The sequence below is a fragment of the Anabrus simplex genome, chromosome 1, assembly GCF_040414725.1.
Source record: "Anabrus simplex isolate iqAnaSimp1 chromosome 1, ASM4041472v1, whole genome shotgun sequence".
Classification (NCBI taxonomy): Eukaryota; Metazoa; Arthropoda; class Insecta; order Orthoptera; family Tettigoniidae; genus Anabrus; species Anabrus simplex.
The window spans coordinates 271650747-271677417 of record NC_090265.1 but is presented as its reverse complement, the minus strand read 5'-3'; the positions used below and the strand labels follow the sequence as shown (position 1 = coordinate 271677417).

The following is a 26671-nucleotide window of genomic DNA, read 5'->3' as shown; positions in this document are numbered from 1 at the left end:
AATTAGTTGATAAGATAATCAACTATGTGGGAAACGATAAGGAAAGGAACGTGATTGTAGCGGGTGATCTCAATCTACCAAATGTCAATTGGGAAGGTAATGCGAACGACAGGAAGCATGAACAACAAATGGCAAATAAGTTAATATGGGAAGAGCACCTGATTCAGAAAGTGATGGAACCAACTAGAGGGAAGAATATTTTGGATGTGGTGCTGATAAAAACCAGATGAGCTCTATAGAGAAACCGAAGTAATAGATGGTATTACTGATCACGAAGCTGTTTTTGTCGTAGTTAAAAATAAATAAGAAAGGAAGGTATTAAAATTAGGACTATTAGACAGGTGAGCTTATCAGAAACCTTATATGAGGCACAATCTGATACCTGCATACGGGAGATATATCTCCACAATGGAATTATTGCCCGCCTAGCAATTCCGAATGGAAAATTCACCTGCATACACCCAGCGTCAGTGGGTAGGGTCTGACACATCCCACTCTGACGAGTCTAGTGTCAGACCTAAGACGAAACGCTGGTTAATAGAGCAAACGCCTGAAAAACCTTACATCTGATATGCTTTTGACATGCTCTATTGGTGAAAAGTATCTAATTCCCTCTATGGGAATTTAGAATTTTCCATCTTTAAAAGCATTCCAAAAAGTGTCTTTCCCTCCTTGTAATGGTTGCTGGAATGCAAACGTACGTCTGGCAATTACTTACAGAGTAGGCAGACTGATTTAATTCTCCTTCTACCAGTGCAGTATGTCGTCATCATCTTCACCAACATTCATAACGCAGTACGTCCCTACTTCGTCGCGTTGTCGCGTGTCCACTCGCAATAAACATGGACGTTTGTGCCGCATAGCTGGACGCAGATGTCGCTCCAGAAATCGGCAATAGTAGTCAATTTTGGTCTTAATATCGGATCTTAATTCTTGATATCATCCTTTATTATAGTATGGAAAATACTATCGCTTTCTATAATATCCTATCTCTTTAAGTTTTTGTCTTATTTTGGAAGAGAAACAGAGAGTTTATCTTGTCCCTTAGGGACGGCATGCGTAAGAGTAGTCACAATCAGCATAAGCTTCACGCGACTGGGTTGCTGTACAAATTTCTGTATACGTGGAAAATCGGGGTGATGCATTCGATTGACGGAGGCTCGTAGCCTCGTGCCCACGTCTTAGTAGTTACGACAATACGCTGCAGAAAGGCATCTAATTCGTTGCGGTATCTGTCCAGGTGAGTGCCAGCCAGTGCATACCTGTACCATTGCTGTACGTCGGTGAATATGTGGAACCCAACCGGACGCAATTTTCGTCATGGTTTTCATCAGTATGTGACACTCCGTTTGGTGACTGAGACCAACCGCTACAGATACTTCCCGTAGAGTCCATCCATGGTCTACAGAAACGAGACCACTCACGATGTAATCTGATCTTGAGGCATGGACGGCCGACCTGTGCGGTGCAAATCTGCACTCTCATTCCGACTCGCGCGAAACGCCGTGACCCATCGAGCAACTGTCCTATATGGTAATGCATTCTCGTCACAGGCTTCAGATAATTCCCGATAACATACTGATGCATTTTTGCCATGGACCTCGATTTTAATTCGCGAACGCTGGTCACCTTTTGCAAACATGCTTTAGAGTGGTAAAATAGACACTCTTCACTTCAACGCCACACATATCCTGTGAATGGCTTGACTACGTTGCCACTACTGTACCTACAGCCCTCGTATTCTAAAATCTATCTCGTGCTACATCTACATCAGAGCATCCGTAAGCCGATTCCCAGTTAAAGTCTCTGAATCCACAGTAAGGTTCTTCAACGTTTGCTCTCTTAAAATTAAATGATCTTGATAGTAAATTGGTCTTAGCACGTGGACACGGTGGGATGGTGAGGATCTTGTGGCAGTAACGGATCCATACCTCTTGTTATACAAAGGGCACTAGGAAAGTTTTGCAATACGCAAAAACGGTTGGCTGGACACCTCTGTTATGGTGAGGGATGAAAAGAGGGGTGAAAACCGGTCTAGAAGGCAGCAAGGCACAAACTTCACACCAGTTGTTACCAAAAAGTGGGATTGAAAGCAAGTTAAGATGTCAGTGTGGTCTAAAGGTGAATATCGCGCAATTGTCCGCTGTAATTTTGCTCGTGGATTAACAGTTGACCAGTGTCTGGAGAAATGACTCCTGTGCTGGGGAAAGACTGTCCACATCGGAGAACAATTTTCCGCTGGTACAAAGAGTTCCATAGGGAAAATTTTGGGGTTGAAGACGATCCACCTTCTGGGCGACCGTCGGAATCAGTGACTGAGGAAAACATTGAAGCTGTGAAGAAAATGTTGCAGCAAAAGAGGCGGTTGGCATATCGGCAGGTAGAAGAGACTGTCCACATCCCTGCACCAGCTATTCATTCAATTCTACACCACCATCTCCATGTTAGAAAGGTTTTTTTTTTTTTTTTTTTTTTTTTTTTTTTGCTAGGGGCTTTACGTCGCACCGACACAGATAGGTCTTATGGCGACGATTAGAAAGGTTTGTTCCCTTTGGGTGCCCCATTCACTTTCAGAGGAACGAAGGGCACATCGAGTGAAATGGGGCCGAAAAGTGCTAAAACGTTTTGAAAATGGGATTTCGCGTAACGTCAATAGCATTGTTACAGGTGACGAAACTTGTCTTTATTATTACGACTAGCAGAAGTACCCATTCTTCGTATGGGTTATCAGAACCTGGCTTTAGTTACTCATACTATCGGTGTGACTGACTTCATTAGATATTTATATCACTAGTGTATTTACTTAAGTACGTAGAGATTATTTGCCATGTTTGGAATTATAGTGTGTCTTCTTCTCCTTTTATTCATGGGGGCCTCTAAATATTAGTTCCTAATTAGCGTCGACCTCTAAGATCTTTTGCTACCATGTTTTTCCTTCATTCCCACCTAGGTATACCTGCTCCCTTCACAAAGCTGCAGGTTTAGTGTATGTATACCTCCGCTAGATAGTACCACAAATATAAATATTATTGAATGTATTTGTTTGATCCGACATTTCGTAACTATTACAAATGATCAAGGAAATACGCGATGCATAAAAGAAGGTACTATAATTATCGAGAATTATAATTCTCAGGGCTTGTCACTTATGTCGCACATCATATGATGAATCTGAGTATAAATGTTGAGACATTTTTTTCAAGTCATGGGCGCACCATCTTGACAATTATCGAGAATTATAATTCTCAGGGCTTGTCACTTATGTCGCACATCATATGATGAATCTGAGTATAAATGTTGAGACATTTTTTTCAAGTCATGGGCGCACAATCTTGACAATTGTGTACAATATATAGATTGTTTTCATGGTTATAATGAACGTTAAATTGGACCAAAATATCGGCACTAATAACATCAGTGATCCTACTACCCCATGATTTGATAGAAAATATTTTAAACTATAGGTAACAGACTCCGCAAAATGCTGAAACCTAAGCCAGTACATAAAAACGGAGGCCCGTCGGCAACCGCTGGTCGCTGTACTACGGAGATCTCCGGGACTATTACTTTTATACTTCACTCCCTATCCATCCCCGCCCAAAGGAGTGCTATGAGCGTCTAACACAACAATTTATATTTTCCAGATAGTATGTCATATATGTATCAATTTTGGTTGGCATCTATGCCCAAACGTACATGCAAAATCTAGCTGCTATAGAATCCTGGAGCTGACGTTGCCATGGTTACAGCCGTTCGTTTCTTTATCCGATTCCTAGAGCAGGGGTAGTGTGGTTTCAATATCTCCATAACGATTGGTTTTAGGGCCTTAAAACATGGTTTTCGGGCCCGAAGTGTTCACCGAGTTGTGTTTTTTGCGTCAAGAGGCTTAAAATGAGCTTTGTCTCGTCCTTGTACAACAAATTCGATTTCGCCTACTTTAGCCTATTATTTTAATATTTTTATATCTCCCCCTTCAGCCCCGCTCGAATTGTTTTGAAAATAAAATACAGCCCATGTTACTCACTGGCAATGCAGCTTTCTATAGGTGAAGTAATTTTTAAAACCGGTTCAGTAGTTTTTGAGTCTATCCGTTACAAATATACAAATTTTTCCCCCATATAATATTAGTTTAGAAGTATAGATTACATCTCTACACAGACGGTTACCGTCAGGAAGGGCATCCAGCCGTAAAACAGGGTCAAATCCACATTTTTCGACAGTTCGCACCCGCAACCCCTCAGGTGTGGGTAAAGCGATAGAAGAAGAAGATACTAATTTTAAAAATTCACCCGCTTTCTTATTCTTTTCGCCCCCTTAAGCGGATTTTCCTAAAAGAGTGTGTTAATTTTTAAGGTAATTCCAAGTACCAATTTTAGAGTCTGTAACATCTTCATTTTTTGAGATATATGTATCCTCGTATCAATAATTCAACTCCTTCCTCACTTCTTTTCACACCCCCCCCTTAAGTAGATTATCTGAAAACGAATATTTGTGTTCTTTTATTTTTAAAGGGGATTCCGAATATCAATTTTTCATGTCTGTAACATGTTAGGTTTGGTGATTTATTGTAGATAATTTCGCTGCTGTCGAATTTTGGAGCTGACGTTGCCATGGTTACGGCAGTTCATTACTTTATCCGATTCCTGGAGCAGGGGTAGTGTGGTGCCAATATCTCCGTAACGGTTGGTTTTAGGGCCTTGAAACATGGTTTTCGGGCCCGTTGGGCCTTCCGAGTTTTGTTCTTTGCGTCAAGAGGAGTAAATTGAGCTTTGTCTCGTCCTTATACGACAAATTCGATATTTTGCCTATATTGGCCTATTATTTATATATCTCCCCCTCGTGCCCCCCACCTCGAATTGTTTTGAAAATAAAATACAGCCCATGTTACTCACTGGCAATGTAGCTTTCTATAGGTGAAGTAATTTTTAAAACCGGTTCTGTAGTTTTTGAGCCTATTCGTTACAAACAAACAAATTTTTGCTCTTTATAATATTAGTATAGATGTCCCAACAAAATCGCAGAACAAGGTGTGGCTGTTTGAAAATGAGGGTACTACTGTGACCGTGCGAAAGTCAAGATCGGTGAAGAAAAGGATGATTGCAGTATTCTTCGGTAAAGGGGGCATCCTGACACTCGGGTTGTGCTAGAAACACAAAGAACAGTTACTGCGAAGTGGTAGAGTGAGACTTGTCCGTCTCAGGTCTTCCAGCCTCTCAAGCAGTCCCGTCCAAGGTGACGGCTCAACACTTGGCTTTTGCATCACGACAATGCTCCAGCACATCGTGCTAATGTAACAATGTATTTTCTTGCCAGATCAGGGTTGACTGTGCTTGATCACCCTCCATACAGTCTTTATCTTGTTCCATGTGACTTCGCACTCTTCCCAGAAGTGAAGATGAAGCTGAAAGGGCAGTGTTTTGCATCCGACGAGGAGCTTCTGGCAGCATGGGATCAAAAGTGTGAAAATGTAACCGAAGAAAAGTGGCAGAATTGGTTCAGTGACTGGTTTCGACGTATGGAGAAGTGTGTTGAGTGTGATAGAAATTATTTTGAAAATGTCTAAAGTTTTTACTCACATAGCAAAACTTTCCTAGTGCCGTTTGTACTTCAATTATTTTGATTAACACCAGGTTGAGAGGTCTTCCGTTGCTATTACAGACTTGTTTCTTTTGCTAGGGGCTTTACGTCACACCGACACCGATAGGTCTTATGGCGACGATGGGATAGGAAAGGCCTAGGAGTTGGAAGGAAGCGGCCGTGGCCTTAGTTAAGGTACAGCCCCAGCATTTGCCTGGTGTGAAAATGGGAAAACACGGAAAACCATCTTCAGGGCTGCCGATAGTGGGATTCGAACCTACTATCTCCCGGATGCAAGCTCACAGCCGCGCGCCTCTACGCGGTACAGACTTGTTTGTATGAAGTAAGATTAAAAGGACTTATAAAATAACCAAGTTCTTTGCTGTTCTTTTATATTAAAGTTTATAAACGTATTTTAAATAGAGAAAATATTCAAATCTCCAGGTATTATTAAGCTTTAATCAACAATTTACATTGCGGCTTGAAGCATTGGAACAGTTCAACGTAAACATTTATTTCAGATGCGGGAGCTATACATTGTATAGTATTGCACCATCCTGCGGGGAATCATTTTCTTGCACCATCGTGGGCGACCTATCAAATGCTCCGGCTATTTTCCCCTCCTCCGACTATCATCTCTTCGGATCAGTAGAATGGATCAATGCATTTATGAAAACCATGCTTAGTGTCGGTAGCTATACTTGCTTCTATTAATCAATGAATAAATCAGTGACCGCGCCATAAAGAAAATTTAAGCAACGCTGCAATTTTCATTTCACATGTCACATTTGTCATCGAAATAGTTTTCAAATTGCCACGCGACACCTCTCAGGGATAATTAAAATGCATCTGTAAATAGTATTTTTAACGTGAGGTCAACTGGGAACCCGCATTTCCTTTTAATAATTTACCAGCAATACCATCTATCCGTCGGAATCGATGTTAAGTTGTTCATGTCCATTCATCCAAGAAAAATTTTTTTTTAAATTAATTCAAAATCATCTTATCTACCATAATTATATCAGCCTATTTTCAATAATAACCTCTTAATTGTATAAATCTACAATTTTGTTCATGATTCTAGAATCATAAAAGAAAATATGATAACAGTCATTTACATCAATCGCCTTTCTCTTCTTTCTGTTGAAAAATATAAACCTAAACTATCTACGATCTGATCTTGCTAAATACTTAATATCCGCATCAAAAAACAAAGAAAAATTCTCATAATCACATAAGTCGTAAGTACCAGTCATATTTGATGAGGATGTAGTCAGATATTCTTTGAAATTAAGTATCTCAAATTAAAAATGACAATGAATTGATAAGCAGATAAGTTAACATTGGTTAAAAAATCCAAGTCCCTAAGCCTTAGAAAAATGCAAAATAAATATGCTTAATTAGAGTCCCTCAGCTCTTGTTTTTTAAAAAATGCCTATTTTCGTTGATATTGAATTCATATTTTTTCACTAAACAAAATGTATATCTTCCAAAGTTGTAACGTCAGCAGTTGCAAGTAAGTTCCAAATATATAATAGCTCAAAATGGCTATTTCGAACATATATCGATCATTAAATGAAAAATATTGGTCAGTTTGACCATGTCATTTGGTAAAAATAATCATATTACATCCTAAAATTAAATGTAGGTATCGTATAATGATCAGTTATCATTGTAGTTCTATCAGAAATTATACCTATCATGATTTATGGTTGCACCTATGTCCAATCAAGTACCATAAAATTCGTAGGAATATATTTAGTAACATTATTTATTTAATAGTGGTAGAGATTCAAATTATGAAGTCGCTTTATCCATTAAAATATAGCCTTGAGATCAAACATCAAATAACATTCATTTCAACGTTGACATATTCTCCATGAAGACAACAAGTTTACCCTTATTTATTCCTTATTTGGAGATTTAATCTGAAGACAATTTACGGTAACCAACATACGAATTCTGCGACGTATTTCATTGTATACATGCATCATTAACCCAATATATCTTGCATTACTATTTAAAATCATGCCGCATACGTTAAATAACATTATTGGTTAGTAACACATCGTATTTACTACCAAAAATTCATAAGTATATCTATCTCTCCATATACCAATATTAAACATTATAATATCGCGTCATTCATAACCATAAATATATCTCAACGAAATATTATACGTATAACCTCATCAACACGTCGTTCAAGACTTTACGTTCCTACATAAACATTAATCACTTCCATCTAGGCGGCAAATCATCTCAACATATCGTTAATATACTACAGCGGTGCATTTCTGGGTTAAATTTCACTTGTAATGTACATGGTCACGTTATTCTGTAAAAGAAACACATGTATAATCAAAATAAGTTAATATTTACTCACATGTAGTCGCAGCGTAAACGTAACCAAGTCTAAACACTCAGAAATTAATTATCTTCCTTAAAACGTTACGTTGGAATATATCACATTGAGTACGTCGTTTTATTTCCATAATGGTTGAAAACATCATTTGAAATCTCTCCTTGTTTAACTTTAAGCATTCCTACATCATGACATTGATTATATACACTTGAAGAATACCTACTCCCGTAATGATAAATCAACTAGGATAATCTCATTGCGAAGATAGTATCGACTGAGATTTCATCATGAAGAACTTCGTAACAATCTACACACCAAAGTTTACTGCAAGTATTATATACTACGTCTACGACACATAAATAACAAGATTATAAAATAATTCTTTGGACTTAACTTGCAACTGCCGATGTTAAATGACTGGGTTGGGCTCCGATGTTGTCATCTTAGGGCTGCGTAGATAGTCTCCAACATCCGTTACGTCATCATCAGGCGGTAGAATCAAGACTTGGGCAGGCAGGAACAGTTGGGCGGTCTACGTCGGAGAGTCAGCCCCATCTCCGATTTAGCCTCTCATGTTGTAGCCGTTAGTCACATGTGAAAGAATGATTTCCAGCATCGTAATTAATGTCACGAACATAGCCTTCAAAATATACTACAAAGAAGCTAGATTATAGTTTTGTAGCAGGTTATTATAGCAGAAATTCGATGTTAATTTCTCGTAACAGACTTTAACAAGTAAATTATCGAATTAGCTCTTACTTTTTCATTCAGACATTCAGCATATGAGAGGTCTAATTTGTTTTGGTATTTCGCGACGACCTTCAGTTTGTATTCCGACTACTGTCCAAATATTATTCAATTTCTTCTGCTTATCCACCTCGATATTAGGTTGGATATCGGCGTAACTTTAAAAATTCTTCAATGCGCTGGATCGTTAGCTCTTGCTCTGTATATTTCTCCCTTCTTCTTCCCGCGAGGACTATTTTCTTCGTGGATGAACTTGCTTCGAAGTTTTGCGTAAATTTTTTTATTGTTCACTCACTTCTTTTTTTAACAATTTTAAAAAACTTTCTATAATTTTTTATCACGGCCGCATGGATCCTTTATGACTAATTTCGTGACCTAGGAATACTTGATTCGCCAGATGAACATCTTTGCCGTCACATTCATGGGCTCCTTGATTTTGTGCGTCCGTATTTTATATATTCTGAAATCACGGCCTATTTAACCAGATATCCGTTCCTTTTTTTAGATGTATGGCTCAATTAAATAATCTCTGTGATATCATTACCGTGCATGGCAAACGTAAATATTGTAACACCTTCGTTTTTTCTCGTTATCAGGACGATGAAAACGGTACATTTTATCCTCCCGCCATGGATGAATAAATATGCTGCTCGCAGTATATTTATTTCATTTTTTACATTGATGTAGCTTTTCATCGGCCTGATTTCGTTCGTCCGTACTGTATATTTTGGATTTTTTATTTGTACTTTACTCTTGATCTTCTTCATAATATCGTTTCATGTTTGAAGCATTGTATATATTCTTGTATGTTCCGTCTAAATTTTCAATCATATATGCGTTGTTTCCAAACACCTTCTCTACCAAATATGGACCATCATATAAATGAATGAATTTGGTGAATATCCGCTCCGAAACGCTAGAAATTGGTACTTTTCTTATCATTACCATATCATCAACCCGGAATGGTGGGTGGAACTTCTTGTTTCGGACTCTTCTTCGTCGTTTGTTCGCTTGTTCTTTCAATTTGGCGCTTACTATTTGATTGATCTCCATGCAACTAGGTTTTGGTTCTTCGTTTTTCGCTATGATATCATCCCATCGTCGAGCTGGTCGTTCATCCAGATGTACGAGTCTCGGTATCTGGCTAGTTGATTCATGGATGGTGTTGTTTATACATGCCTCAATTATCTTTATTACTTCAATCCATCTCCAGTGATTTTGGGAACAATATATCCTCCAATATTTAGAGATCTCTCGCATACAGCGCTCCACTGGATTGGGTGACGGATGCCGTACTGAACAATATACATGTTTGATTCCGAAATTTGCATTGCTTCCTGGAACTCACTCGATGTAAACTGAGTTCCTCTATCAGTCAAGATTTTCTTCGGTTTTCCCATCTTAGGTATTACATTTTTGTTTATGGCTCTCAGTACTTGTTTTATTGTAGCTCTCTGTATTGGCTGTAAGACTGTGAATTTCGAAAAGATGTCCATTGTAACAACTATGTATTTATTCCCTTTAGCAGCCGTTGGTAATCTTCCATAAATATCTATTGCAAAAATCTCACGAGGGGTCGTTGGTAATATTGCAATTGGTTCTTGCTTGGTTAGGAAAGGGCTATATTTTGTCCTTTGACATGTATCACATGTCTTGATCACATCTCTGATGGTTCGTCTCATTCCTTCCCACGTGAATCTCTCCATTATTGTCCTTACCACCTTCTCCATACCCCCATGTCCAATTATTCTATGGACGTGCCAAATTATCCCTTTTTGTAAAGATCTGGGTACCACAATTCTCATCCTATTCAAATACTTAGCGTCATATTGCATTAATATTCCATGTTCCAATGTATGTTTGCTATTTTTATTTTGTTGCCTCTTGCCATCAGAGTCAACGTGTTCAACCTTTAAAATTTCTAGCATTAGTTCCTCATCTGCTCTTTGCCATGCCGATATATCCCTTAGTTTTTCCAAAAATTCTTCGTCTCACCTTACTAATTCAATTTGATATATATTTTCCTCCTTTGCTACAGAATTTCTACTTAATGCATCAGCGAGGACATTATCTTTCCCGCTACAATACTCAATTCTGATATTAAACTGCTGGGCAAATAGGATTCATCGTGTAATTCTTTCACTTAGCATTGCTGCCTTAAGACCGAATTCCAGAGCCTTATGGACAGTACGGATGGTAACTGGGAATCCGTATACAATCTTTTTCCACTGTTGCAGGGCATAAACAATTGCTAGCAACTCCTGCTCAGTCGTTGTATAATTTATCTCATGGCTGCATAACTTTCGTCTTGCAAATGCTAAATATCCTCGATTTTTACCATCTTCTGGTGCCTCTTGGTACAAATATGCACCTATACCAATATTAGATGCATCCGTTTGTATAATAAATTCTCGAGTATAGTCCGGACACCCCAACTTGATGCTATTTGCCAGTAACCTTTTCATCGCCACGAAAGCTTCCTCTGTTTGATCATTCCATTTCCATTTGTTGTTTGATTTTAATAAATCCTGTAATGGCGCTGCGACTTCCGTGTACCCTTTACAGTGATTCGCAAAGAACTGAGTCATCCCCAGAAACTGTCTGACCTGCTTTATTCGCGTTGGTCTAGGAAATCCGCAAATGGCTTGAATTTTAACCGGATTAGGTTTCACCCCATCTCAGTCAATCACATGTCCAACAAATAATATTTCATCTTGACAAAATTTCGATTTGGCCAGGTTGATTTTGAAGCCTGTGTTTTCCAAATTTTCTAACAATTGATTCAGTTTGATACAATGGTTGTCGAATGTCTCCGTTGCAAATACTATGTCATCTACATAACATATCACATACTCTTTCACCTCAGGTAACAGGTTCCTATCTAATGCCCTTATTAATACTGCGCAGCTGTTCTTTAATCCGAAAGGCAACCTTCAGTATGCATAGGTTTGGTTATCAAACATGAATCCTGTTAGAAGTCTAGATTTCTCTTCTAGTAGTATGTGATGAAACGAAGATGTAAAGTCTAAACTTGGAAAATACTTCATGCCCTTAATTTTTTTTATTATTTCCTTAATTTTTGGAAACTGGTCATACTCCGGTATAATTTTTCATTAAGCTTTCTGACATCGAGACAAATTCTTAATTTTCCGTTATTTTTTACAACGACTATTGGATTCAAATAAGTGTGGTAGTTTTTATGATTATACCATCAGCTACCATTTCTTGGATGATCTTCCTCACTTCCTGGAAATATTTTTCAGGTATGTCATATAATCTTCCTCTGTATGGTGTCCAGTCATTCACGATGATTTTATATTTAAAGTTCGGTATTTGTCCCGGTTTATCTTTAAATATTCCTGAATATTTTTCTATGATCGAATATAGTTTCTGCTTTTCTTTAGGACCCAGCTTTGTTTCTGCGATTTTTCTCTGAATGTCTGACTCTTCTTTCTCATCATCATTCATCAAGATCTTCTCCAAACTATGTATAATTTCTTCCATTTCCTCAGTCTCATTTAACGGTGTTTCTTCTCCCATTTGCTTTTGTGTCTCAACACCTTCAAATTTCGTATGTTCCGTCTCTTCTGCCTTTTCCTCTAATTTTATCCTTTCTTTGGTTATCTTCCCATTGTCCCTAATAATTTGGAATATTATTTCAGGTCTATTGTCATTTCTGTAGTTATTATAAAATCTACCCCAAGAATCACATTATATTTTATTTAGTTCATAACCATGAATGGGTGCTCAAATATAAACCTGCCAATCCTGATATTTAAATAAGTTTGTATTTTACACTCGACAGATTTATCTGGTACAGTTCCTCTTGTTTTCATTTGTGCGGCTGGTATAATTGGCAATTTTCCTTCCTGATTGACTTCAACAAATAGCGCTTTTGATATTACACTTATACTCGCCCCCGAAATCAATCAAGCAATGTGTCTTTAAGCCATTTATCTGCGCAGTAATAATGGGTAAGTGCAATTTGTTTTCTTTTTTATTCTTTTGCGGTTCGTCCAGTAAATCATCCGGATCGATATCCCAGGCCTCAATTTGCAGTATATACCAACTTTTAATTTTGCTACCCAATTTTTCCGAAATATCATTTCTCTTGATCTCTGAATTGAAATCGGCGTCTTTTTATTCCGGGAATCCGTTTGATACGATTGGGCTTCTGGATTCAATTCCTGCTCCTCACTATCTTTTCTTTTATATTCCTGAAGCTCTAAACTCTCGGCTCCCTCTATATCTCCATTGATGTCTCGATCTCCGATCGCTTCTTCCCATCTCTTATTTCTCTGGTTTCTTTTCTCAATTCCTGAACATACTGCCTGTTCCTATTCTCCCTGTTATAATCTCTGTGATCTCATTACCGTGCATGGCAAACGTAAATATTGTAACACCTTCGTTTTTTTCACGTTATCAGGACGATGAAAACGGTACAGTATACACTACAGATGTACAGTTTATATTTTATTCAAAGTTTTAGTGGTAGAATGAGAACTGTAATATCAATATTGATTTTCTCCAGGTTGATGAAAGCCGAGAAAGAAAGCCACCAGACAGTAACAGCAAGATCAGGAAGCGACCTTTTCAAAAACTACTTGGACTTTGATTCGGTAAGGCCAAGTTTATAACACTGGTTTCTACTGTTTGTTATGTTGAAGATAATTATGTTCCATTGTATCCTCGTTACAAAACTGAAGAATATAATTGTAAACACGTTTATGATAATAATAATGATAATATTATTATTAATTAGGATTCATAACAATAATAATAATAATAATAATAATAACATAGCTCAGAAATATGTGCTTTTAATATGTGTTTTTGAGATTATTCACAGACATATTTTTGAACTAGCACATCATTATTTTGTGAACAGTGATTTTATTTTTCCATCTAATGAGATGCGGGAGAATACGAAATACTTCAATTATTTCTGAGGTCACTTCATCCACATTAGGTAATTTTGGCTTCTGGCTGTATGTCTTAAGGCCGGATACGCTTCCTGACGGTTGAAGAATACCTAAATTAAAACCTGGAGAATATGAAATTAAATATTGCAGTGTCCAGTGACTGAATGACAAATATTAAAGAAAATTATCAAATCTCTCTTTTCAACTGGAGTTGTTACGAATAAAACACTGACTCTTTGACTGAACAAATTTAATCGAGGGTAACGCAAATAATATATACCCGACAATGAATGACAACCTTTCGCTAATTACTGGCTATTTACACAACTCTTGTCTTCACAGCGAGTCTTCGGCTGGCAGTATTTGCCTTCCGTAATCTTGACTTTCAAGTTTCAACTTTCACTTCACTTCGCTCGCACAGCAGTCAATTTACACAGCAGCTTCAGGTAGTCAGGTTAGAACACATGAAGGCCGGCTATCAGAACGTACGAGTACGAGAGGATATAACCATTTGTGTATATGATTTCTTTCTTGTTCATGGGATGACAGCGTCGCCTTTATACTATCTGGTCAATTTAATCTGGACATCCCAAACTGAATTCTACGCGTTACTAACACCGCGTTGCTGCTAGGAAAAGAGGGAGGGTGCTCGATGTTGTTCAGTGCTACGACATAAAGTCAGATTCGGTGGAGTAACTGAGTTTAGTGACTTCAAACATGGAATGGTTATTGGTCTGGTTATGTTCTGTCAGAACCATTTCCGCCCATCTCACCCTGCACAAGATGGCTGTTGTGGATGTGATCGTGAAGTGAAAACGGGAAGAAACAGTCACAAAATATTCCACGACCTGGTACGCAACGTGTGCTGGCCGTCAGGGATCGTGGAGCATTACGAATTTGGTATAGAAAAATAGCATGATATCGTGAGATAGAATTCCGCAGTACCACTAATTGTGCATGTACCATTATGACCGTGCGGAGAGAGAAGGATTTAGGTGCTTGAACCGCACATTTCACCGGTAAACGCTAAGCGTCACCGTAGACGGTGCCAAGAATGCCACCACTGATCCGTGGACGACCGGAGACACAAGATTGGAGTGATGAATCACGTTGTAACATTTGAAAGCCAGTGTGGGGAATGCTAGGTGAATGATACAATACCCACAATGAAATTTTTTCGATGTAGAGATCAAAGGGTCTTGATCCTCTCGTAATACTATAGAACGCGCTGACGGTGGACGGATATAATGACACATCGACCAGTTCGGTGATGCGGTGATGATCACTGCGCGTTTCATGTGGATAATGCTACCTGCCATAAAGCGTGTCTGTTTGTGAATAGTTTATGGACAATAAGGTTTGTGAAATGAACTGGGTGGCCCAGAGCTCCGACCTGAATTCTATTGAACATTCCTGGGGTGAATAAGAACGGTGAGTTCGATCCAGACCTCAGTAACCCACATCACTAACTACGTTTGCTACAGCAATGGTCGGCCGTTCCCTTAGGGACGTTCTGAGACCTGGTAGGCAGTCTCCCTCATAGGGTTCGAGCCGTAATAAAAGCCAAGTATTGGTTTACCCCGTACTAATGTCCATTACTGGACTGTGGGCGAATATCCAAAGAACACTTTGAGGAGAGTTTCCTGTATCCGGATACTTTTGGTCAGATGGTTTTCTTGGAGGCAGTCTAGGCATTTATTTCATATTTATGTTTGTCTTAGATGTTATGTGAACAACGTTGGCAGCCGGAAGCATAAATCCTTCTTAATAGGAGGACCAAAATATTTCTGTTAATGCTCCCAATTCTAAACCAAAAAATGTCTTGTTTTAGGCCAATACGCATAGGCTATAGTTTTATCAATTATGTTGTTGTTAAACTGTCGTTTCGTAACCATTTAACTATATATAATGTGGGGTATTAGTATTTTCGCTTCATTTTATTCTGAATTGTGAACAGTTCTACGTGATGATGCCGGATTATGTTCTAATATCTCAACAATGTTGACGATTTGAGAAGCAACTTACGAAAGTTTCCGTTGCTAAATGTTTGCGAAATTGTGTGGTGATTGATAACATTACAAATTACAGTACTCCACGATTTTCTGGAATTAAAGGTGACATCTGATATTTTAGATTGGATACAATAAGGGGATAGAACTTGCTGATGACACAGTCCGATGATCTGCCTGCTCAGAGGAAATCTGTATTTTCTTACAGTACATACACTTGAGAGCCTCCGTGGCTCAGGCGGCAGCGTGCCAGCCTCGATTTCCGTGGTTTAAATCCCAGTCACTCCATGTGAGATTTGTACTGTACAAAGCGGAGGTGAGACAGGATTTTCTCTGGGTACTCCGGTTTTCCCTGTCATATTTCATTCCAGCAATACTCTCCAGTATCATTTCATTTCATCTATCATTCATTAATCGTTGCCGTAGACGAGTGCGACAGGCTTCGGCATCGGGCACAATTTCTGTCCTAGCCGCTAGATAGGGGCTTCCTTCATTCCATTCCTGACCCCGTCGAATGACTGGAAACAGACTGTGGATTTTCATTTTCATTTTTCATGTTTTAATATCCACTTGCATCAGCGTGCCTTTCAAGACTAAATCTCTTATTTATCAGGGCTTGGGAAATACTAGGATGTACTGTTCCTCTGCTAGAGGTAGAATACCAGTCGGTATAACTAGCTGCCGTGTCCGCCACTCGCAGATAATTTCGATGAAGTAAGGTATTATTTGTGTCAATTCGTTAATGCGGCAAGTACTTTTCTCTCCGGAATTCCAAACTTAGTATCTGACGATCTCTGAAAGGACGGATGCCATCGTTAGACGCGATATAGTCGGCGTCACTTAACCTTCGCTCTTAAGGGTAGCGGTACTACAGAATCTAGTATTTCTTCATCATATCTAGATACTTCTATGGTCTCCGCAGCCACCTAGGATTATTCTAGTTTCGACCAAACTGCCCTTCCTGTTGCCACGTGATTTTCCAGGTGAAAATTCTATCCCAGAACCGACTGGGGTTCGAACCTCGGCCGTCCGGGCGTAAAACCAGCATATATTCAACTTCATTAATCTTGCCCCTCTTCTACAGAATCTAATGGTTGTACCAATTTTCTAATTGTTGGGTTGCATTATGTTAGTCACTAATACAGTGAAGAGAACTTTCTCGCCGATACAGCGTCTTAGAGGTTCTTTAATTCTCATGTTGGCAGCATATTCCTAATTTGCGAAGAGTTGAACCATTGCCAGCTTTCGTATTGTTCACGTACTACTGGTTCTTGTTAAAGTGTAATTAATTTATTATATTCTTTTAGAACTAAAAGCTGTTAGGATAATATTAATAAGTACGTAGAACAGTGGGACGTGAGAATTATGTATTTCGTAACCTAGTTGGTGTAGGTTTCAACTTAATTTCCATTATTAATATACTCCGGTAACTGAGTCTTTAGTATTGCTACTTGCATTGAAATTCTGTTTCGTTCTTTTCATAAGTAACAATTCAGGATCATTTAATTTGCCTCTTAGGAACAAGCCTTACATGATTTCAACTATAATTCGGGTTAGTACAAATATTTCAGCCAATGATTCAATAACCTAATAACACACATTAAAGCATTTATCATCAGAAATATAAAATATCCACGACAGTGTTCATAGGGAATAAGTAAGGTGTTCGTTCTTCTGAGCTGAGTGATGATACATGTAGTGTCCTGCGGGATATACAAAATATTATCCGTATCCGTTCCGCATCCGCACGCGAATCCGCGAATGATTATCCGCATCCGCGATTGGATATCCGCGGATATAGTAGATATTTAACTACAGTATATTACACGCAAGATATTGGAACGGATAGATGTGTTAACATATTACAATAGGGCTGGTACCTGACACCAGAACCCCTACAGTCACAGGTTAATGAGACATTTACTCTTGCAACATCTACTGACGTACTGACCTTTGTTCCTTTCATTAACTCTGGGCAGGAGCCAGTTAAGCTTAGGTCAGATTTACGGCTTTATGGTTTCAAAGCTCTTTCTATATCACCATTCTTCCATGCCACTGTCAAGGGTCGCCTAACCACAAGCAAAAATAACAGAGTACCTGAGTGAAAAATCGATAAACTTCATTATTTCGAAATTATCAGCAAAATTGTCCACACTGTCGTACAGTTTGCATCTGCCAAGATCCGCGGATATCCGCATCCGTGCAGGCCTCTAGCTACAGGTCCCTGTCCTCACAATTCGACATGTATTCTTGGCGTTTTCGTAACATCAATTAGAGCAAAATTAACCTAGATAATTTAGAAATTAATTACCCGCACATTTATCTAAACTTGCTACAACAAAGCATTTTAGAAAATCTGAAAGATAACTGCCTTCGTCATTATCAGCCGTTCAACAGCAGACATGCAATATAAAACATCAAAAGTTATTCCTCCCCTTATAGTACCTACAATTTTTAGATACGACTTATAAAATGGAACCTAGATATCTGAGAATTCTTATTAGTCCTCCAAAACATTCTTTCTGCACGCATTGATAGAAAAAGGAAATGTTTACCTCCTTTAAGTCGTCCCTGTTATCTAGAGCCTTCCTTTTACTCGGCGGCTCGGGTTTGATTCCCCAACGGATCAGGTTTTAAAAGAATCTGGATCTGAGGGCTAGCTCGAGGTACACTCAGCCTAAGTGAGAACACTGGTGACTGGTGACGGTGAGATAGGCGGTGCCAAACTAGATAGCCAATAATAACAACAACCGAATTCGTCACGCCGAACACTCGTCACCTCGTATTCTCCTAGAATGTCACTTAACAGATCAAGACCCATCGTGGATGTAGTGCCACGAGGTTTGTTTGTTTATATATTCCCTTTCCCTCAGCTATAATACTGAGTTTATTAGACTTACACTCTGGCACCTCGTGATATAACAAATTCACGAACAATAATACAAGTTAACTCTTAATTTTTTGACTTATATACAGTATATACCAAAATACTGTATGAAGAATAATAGTTTAAAGGTATACTTCAATGTAATGAGTAATAAATTATACATCTATTTTTGAAATACATAACCTTACGAAGAGTTGTTCACTTTTTTGTTGCAGATCGTGAAGTACTTGAATTCCCTGGCTAAAAAATACAAAGATCTCGTTACTGTAGACAAGATAGGCCAAACTACCGAGGGTCGTGACTTGAAGATAATTAAGATCTCCGGTGGAGGTGGTGGTAAGAACCCAATCATCCTGGTGGATGCAGGGATCCACGCTCGCGAGTGGGTCGCTCCAGCAATGGCTCTCTACATCATCAACCAGCTAGTGGAGAACTCGACCAACAAAGAACTCTCAGAGAAGGTCGACTGGCACATCATCCCAGTCCTGAACCCTGATGGGTACCAGTACTCGCGGTCACATGTGAGTATTCATTTCCGTGTGTTATACCGTATATTGAGTAGGTAGCAAACAGTTACCACAATTTTACGTACGTTTTTGTATTGATGACAAGCTATCCTTTATTGCTGTTCTTCTTCATACCTTCCCACTCTGTCTACCTCAACTTTCCAATTATACTTTGTCTCGTTTACACTCGACATGTTGAACGCTTCCTCACATGCCGTATCCTATTTTCAGTGCTTGTTCTTCTTCGGAAGACCTTCTGAAGTGCAACCGTGTTGGTGTAGGCTGGATAGTGGTACGCAAAATATCCGCAGATGCCTAAAAATTGCTGGACGTGTTTAACGCTTGTAGGTTTAGGAGAGTTCTGAATGGCTTTAATTTTGAAAGGGTTCGGGGAAATGATGTGCCCCAAGAACAAAATATTTCGTTGGCAGAAGTGCGACTTCTCGAGGTTAATTTTGAAGTTATTTCTATTAAGTTCTTCCAGAACGAGGTGCATGTGCTCTGAACTTTCCTCCAGAGTTTGCGTCGCTATTAGGATGTCATCCACATATCGGACCATATTTCTTGACCTTCTCGCTCAGGTTTTGGTCTAACGCCCTAATCAAGGCCGACTTAGCATTTCTGATCCCAAATTTCAACCGATAGTATACATACGTCTGTTGGTCGAACATGAATCTGGTGAGAATTTTTGATTCGCTGGACAATTCTACATGATGATAACATGCACTTAGATCAACGTTGGAGACGATTTGCACATGTTGAAATCTCTTCAGTGTATCTTAGATGTTGGGTGCCCTGTCGTATTCTGGCACTAACCTTACATTGATGGCCTTGCATCCAAGCATTCCCTCAAAGATGCTTTCGGTTTCGCCACAATAACCAGCGGATTTAGAAATGGTGTCGGAGTCCTTGGAATTAGACCTTGTTTTTCCATCTCTTTAACGATGGTTCACACCTTAGCATGCTGCTTCTCAGGAATAGGGTAAGGGTTTTCCTAAATGGTTCCCGACTGTTGACCACGGGATTATATTTGAAATTTAGAATTTTGCCAGGCTGTGACCCAAAAACGGTTCGATGTGTTTCCATGCCTTTCAATTTAGATCGAACTTCCTCGTTGATTTTGGCTCCCTGAATCTTGGTTTCTACCACGCCCTGATATGTTCGTTCTTCTTCCTCTTTCTTTTCCAAATTAGCCACCATTCTTTCGAATTTGTTCCGAATTTCCTCCATCTCTTGCTGTTCCCAATGTCTCGGCATCCTCTTCCATGTTACGGCGAACATGAGTTGTCCAAATTCTCTCGTGACATTCTGGCTACATTTACTTGGGTCTTCTAATAAGTCCTCTGGTTGAACTACCCAAGAGTCTGTGGTTACTGTCGTCCAGACTTATTCGTTCGGATGGTAGCTATTGGCGAGAAATTCTACCTCCTCGCTACCTAGTTGGAATTCTTTTAGAGCTCTGTCCCCTGCGAAGTACTCGGTTGCTTGAGGATTTAGAATCCCTTGGTTTTGTGCAGGTTGGGCTTGGAATTGAAGGCTCTCGGCTCCTCTACACTCCCCTGACGTGGCCACCTCCTGAATGGGCCTCTGGCATTGGCATTTGTCTGTGCCTGCTGGTTGATTCCTTAATTGTTCTAGGTACCGTCAAAACTCGGGTTGTCCCTTCCATACCTGGCCGTCCTGAGTCCTCGGTCTTGACCATAACAGCTTGCTCTCGTCCTTCCATCGGGAGTACGGTCTTCTGAACTGACTGTATTGGCTGTATCTTGGTCCAGTTTTTCTATCTGGGTGGCTTCGATAGTCATAATTTCGGGAACTCCACCCTTCTTGGTATCGCTCTCTCGGCCTGTCCCACGTCGGAAGGTTCAATTCGTCCCTACGCTTTCGTGAACGATTGTCTCGATTTTCTTCCGTACTTGTCCTTTGGTTCCGATGTATTGGCTGTCCTTCGTCTCGAACCACATCCATCGTATGAATCGCCTCATGTTTACGCTGTCGTGAGTGTCCTCCGTTCGCCGTCTAGTCCAATTGACGCAGGATGTGTTCGGCTTCAATGGGCGTCTTCACATTTTCCGAAATGAGAATTTTCTGGACTTCGGGCGACAGTTGCCTCCTTATTGCGGAGATTAGTTCTAGTTCGGATGGCGGGCTGTCTAGTTCTTTCATCCGCAATGACTGGTGGACGAAGTACTCACAAAATTGCGTTTGCCCTGCGGCGGAATATTGTCTCGAATACTGCTCCAGGCGTAGGTTCTGCTGCGGTTCCATTCCCCAGTACTTCTCTGGGAATCGATGCCTGAACTCTTCATAGCTATCGAAGCAGTACTTGAATTCCTTAAACCAAATTAGAGGCTGTTCGATTAGATAGAGCTCAACTAACCTAAAACGCTTGTCCATGGGAAGTACTGATCTACTTCGGCAAGAAACCCCTTGGAGTCATGTGAGCATCAGACCCGAATTTCTTGGGTTCGTCGTTAGCTATCCGTACAAATTTGTAGATCTGCAGCGAGCCCATGTCGTGCGGAGTCGAACTGAGACCTGGCAGAAGACGTGTTGGAATCTCCCCGCCCATCTGCGATGACTCCACATTACTCCATATCTAAACTAGCAGCTTGGATTTCATGTTCACGGCTCCCTTGTTTCTTGAGGATTGACGTCAGTACGGCCTCTCACTTCATTTCCAGGAGTTTGAAGTTCTCCACATCTTCTCTGAGCTCCTTAATCAGCTCCTCATGCATGTCAGTCTTGATGCTTACTTTATGAATCTTCTGTCTCCACTTGTCTTTCTGCTTGGCAAATTCTGGCAACTGGTCTCGGATTTCCCGTTGTTTTCCGCCTAGGTTCGTGGTAACATCTTCTTTCATCTGGTCTAATCGTCTGTCAGTTAAGGCGTGTACTGCTTGAATTTAACCTCATTGTCCTCCGTGGCCTATACCAGTCATCCCTCGATGTCCTCGGATTTTATTGATAGTTCCTTTAATTTAATCTGTAGGGTTTCGACGTCCTTCGTTACTGCAACCGTTTTAGCTTCAAGGTTCTCAACCTTACCCTCCTGGGTGGTCATCTTAGTTTCTGTTTCTCCCATTCCGTCGCTCAAACGAATTTCTACTTGCCCTAATTGGGTACTCACGGACTCTATCACCTTTGTTAATGTTGTGATGTGTGTGTATTTAAAAGTTCCTCGTACCTTGCGGCCTGGGTTTTACATAACGCTTCCTGATCGTCTAGACGTTTAGTGAGACGCCCTACCTGTTCAGTATGTTGGTCGAGACGCTTGGCTAGATTGTCATACTGTTTCTTAGTGTTCCAAGCCCTTCTTATTATCTTTATCTAGCTGATTCAGACGCTCCGAATGCTGATTGAGACATTTGCCTACATTATTAATTGTTCCTACATGTCTGCATTTGCCTGATCATGCCTATCGAAACGCTGTTCGGCCGTCATTTTGACCATCATTTCCTGTAGCCCCTTCACCGCTTCCGGATCCGTAACAACATCATCTGAGAAATCGGTACCCCCAAAATCAAGCATGACTACACTGTCTCAATACCATGACTTAGATTTGCATATTTTAGTTAGGCGCGTCTTTGAAAATATTGAAAATAATAAATCGCAATATGCTTCAAAACAGCTGTATCACGCCTCCTAATAATGATTAGTGACTCTCTCAGGTCGTATGTAGATATCCGTTATTACTATCCCGATATATTAATTAATGAGTTTAATTTGGTGATTCGTAAAATGCCGAAATTCGCGACATACAATGGGTTCGATATTTACGTATACCGGAAACATGGTGTTTTTAATAAATATTGGATGTCAGCAGCCTTGAAATTGGCAAGATGCTTACTCGTCTCTGAACTGATAACATTGCAATGTTTATCATATGAAAATTGAGAGTAAGGAGTTGAGGCTCCCCCTCTTAACCTCGATGTCTAATTCATTTAATATGGGACACGTCCTCTAAACTCCCTAACCTACCAAGACTTGCTACAAATGTATCACATTTCGCCGAGACCCGTAACTAGTAGAATTTGAAGAATTCTTCCCAGTCACTTTATCCTCAATATTGAGAGAATCATTTCATTGCCTCCCTGAGATTTCACAACTCCATAATTTTCTCGGGTCTGCTATAAATCTTGAGTGACTGTTGTGTACATTTCCATTTAATCTGGATACACAACCTTTCCTTTCTTCTCCATACTATATGACTTAAGTTTAATCTATTTCTGTCACCCATTTGGATATCATTACGTGTTAAGATAATTATCTATGGTTGTGGCTTAAGCACACCATCCGACATATTCGTCTATCGTAAGTACTGTACTGACACGCTTTGATTCCTTACATCTGAATTCGTCTTTCCTAACAAAAATAATATTCGGAATAAGTTCAATATTTCCATCCGCTCAGTTTTTAACCTTACCAATTCGGTAATACTACTTTACTTGGGGTATCCCCATTTACAATAGCGGTATTCAAAACTCATACCTCAATATCTGGATATATATTTGTGAAACACATTTATCGTTACTCAGTCATCAAATATGCAAATATGAATGTAGTCATTGAAAAGCCATTTAATAGACTTTGCCGTGGATATAACGTTTGCCCACATAACAAATTGCACCACGTTGGCCGCGCCATTTTATGCACCTCTCCCGGAATCGGCAGGGCTTAATTTAAACAACTGAGTTTCAACTTCGGAAATCACTCCCGGGCATCGAAATCCTATCCTCCTCCCTTTCACTGCCACAACGGCTAAGATCAAGAACATACGCGTTAATGGACGGTTCTAAATAGTTGGCACTTTAATTATATTGAAACTAGGGTGTTCTATACTCTGAGAGGAATATGCTATACTATTGGAATGAGAAGAATGTTTTGTTCCCAATTCAAAACATAACTTTAACGAAACTGATAGTCACAAGAGATCAATGTACACGAGAAATACCATGTTATTACATAAAAGGAAGATCAATTATATGGGAAATGCCTGTATGCCCATTTCAGTCCTATTACTTCTGAATTATCATTTTGGCACTACGAAATCAATTTGATGAAACACATACTTGTATATCGCACTTTGTACTATCCAGGGATATGTCCCTGTGACCTGATGTCGTCACCCGCAGGTATCCGTTATATTATTGCACAACACATAATTATAAACATATGGATTGCATATCTCGTGAAGAACATTATTAATTAAAAACACTCATGGTTTTGAGACGTTCGGATAAGTAACAGTTTCGCACACCTCCCTAACCATGAAAATCATGTCGCCACTTACCGCACATAATGTTTACTTAATTACATTAATTATATATTACATTATCGCTTATACGTGTTTCTCCGGGGTAATATCTTACCCTACTATATTACAAACTAGACCCCATACAACGTTGGTATCCTGTAAATCACCGCACAACAATACGATACATAAACATATGAAAAGGAAGCACTCCTGTAAACGCATACAATATAATTCAAACACACAAACATGACCTTAGAGATTGTGACCTTTTCATGTCTCCTGGTGTTGATCCAAGGACGTCGATACGCACGGTATCGAACGCGTGTTATTTGACCTCGAGGTGCGAGCTGAAAACCGCACTTCGACCTCATGTGAATTATAAATTTGGAGGATCACTTCATCTATCGAATCATAGAACCTACAACGCTGGTGGTAATACATTATCAGCATGTGAATAATCAAACAGTGTTAAGGCGAGGCAGACTTCTTATATGAATGTCACAAACATTGACAAGCGAGTGAACCCACCGCAAGGACCTGGCCTTCTTCGCGTTAAGTATCATAAATCTTTCTCTGAGTGGTAACCTCTATCCGCCAGGTGGGAAAGTTTTACTTTCACTTCGTCCGCACAACATACGTACGAAAAATCTATTCTCGATTCCCTCTTTCGCCTTATCCAGGCACATATTGATTCATGGCTACCAAATATTATTTCTCCATGCTCCGGCGATATTCAGCCTTATTCATCATATCGCTCTGATTATAATTATTCTCGTTCTAATTTTTTCAATCTAACATTGCCACATATTCCGTCTCATTCCTCCCCTACACACGTGTATTTTAAACCCACATTATTTACGCATTAAGAAGATTCTCATTGAACAGGTAATACAATTAACACAGATTCACCCGCGTAACTATAAATCATGGTTTGTACCTCGAGTCATTATCTCCGTCTTCTTCCGATGGCCACATCCTTAAGATTTAAGGGAAGTAACTGGACGCATGCATTAAATTATGAAGCATTTAAATATCTTGTATTTGAAATATTTTGAAGACCCATATCAATTTATGAACTATGAATGAATTATAACTTCTGTCGAAGCATTAATTCCACCCTTAAAATGCGTCACACAAAAATAAACACTATGGGACCTTACAAACTAATTCATGCAAGAAAAATACACGGAATAACTTTGCGATCCTTAATCACGGAATAAAACCCAAATTAAAATCAAATTAATAAAAAGTTCTAACCCCTTGAAACACCCGTATAACGTTCACCTAAACTTAAAAAACGTACATGCTAGAAAAGTTATATATACAAGTTCTAAATTTTTTGTGCTTTGATGATTTTCATGCATAGAAAAACTGAAGTGTACTAAACATTACTGTGTGTAGTCGTGATGTCATTAGGGGATACGCCTATGGGTTTAAGCCTCCATCACGGACGACTCGTTAGCTGATAGTCCTCGGTTCGTCTTCTTCTGGGTCACGTACATGATGTCTCGAACTATTGTCTCCTGTGGTCGGAAGTTCTGGACGGTCCCTGAAGAGATGATAGCAGGTACACTGGCGCGTTTCTGGTTGATTACCCTCTGCAACTAATGGCACAATGGCGCGTTCTGGTCGATTCCAATCCTGGGTTCCATGATCGCTCACTTACATATGGGCAAATGGGAAATGGTTAATGAAGTACTGTCTATGCGTCTTCAAACATCATACTATGGCTAGACCTACTTATGAACTTGAATGGACTACCCGAGTAGCGGTTAAGACACGGAGGTCGCTACTCAATTCACTTTATTGTCACACGACACAATATTAATGATTGCCGTCATTGCAATAATTATATATTACAATGGACGTAATACCATGAGCGACACTGGTTCAATCAGGCATCCTTTCCTGGCTAATCTAACACGTTTCTGTTAGCTCTATTAACGTCTCCCACTAATGCATCTGCCTTAATCTCAGCCAATAATTATCATTAGAATATAATCAGCATCTCACTGCATCTGAGCGATTATCAGGAATTTATCCGCTCTTTAAATATTATTCCTATGAGCCGTCACTGATTTCACGAATATGCCTTCCCTTAATAAATTTCTATGGAAATTAAAAACACCTCTATTCAAACACCACAATAATTATTTCACACCGTAAGGTCTGATTACGTTTGACATGTATCAATCTGATACATTTATTCAACACTGAATAACACACAATATTCTTCAGTAGCACTGAATCACAGTAACTGAGCACAAGGTTCACAGTGGCAGACGAAGTTTCACAACGAACGCGTAAAGACTGCGGTTGAATACATCAGAGTGTATACTGGGGCTGGTTGGCGATTTCTTTCATAGAGAGCCGACTTGCCGGCTGCCCACAAGCAAAAATT

General features: G+C 39.5%; 1 protein-coding gene across 1 annotated transcript in view; it reads left to right on the top strand.

The window, feature by feature from the left end:
- The window catches only part of LOC136864860 (carboxypeptidase B), a 100359-nt gene that overhangs the window by 20339 nt on the left and 53349 nt on the right, over positions 1 to 26671 (top strand). Inside the window, exons 3-4 of the mRNA XM_067142292.2 lie at positions 13221 to 13308; positions 18723 to 19028. Of these exons, the coding sequence (XP_066998393.2) occupies positions 13221 to 13308; positions 18723 to 19028 (394 nt within the window). The remainder of the gene's footprint in view (positions 1 to 13220; positions 13309 to 18722; positions 19029 to 26671) is intronic.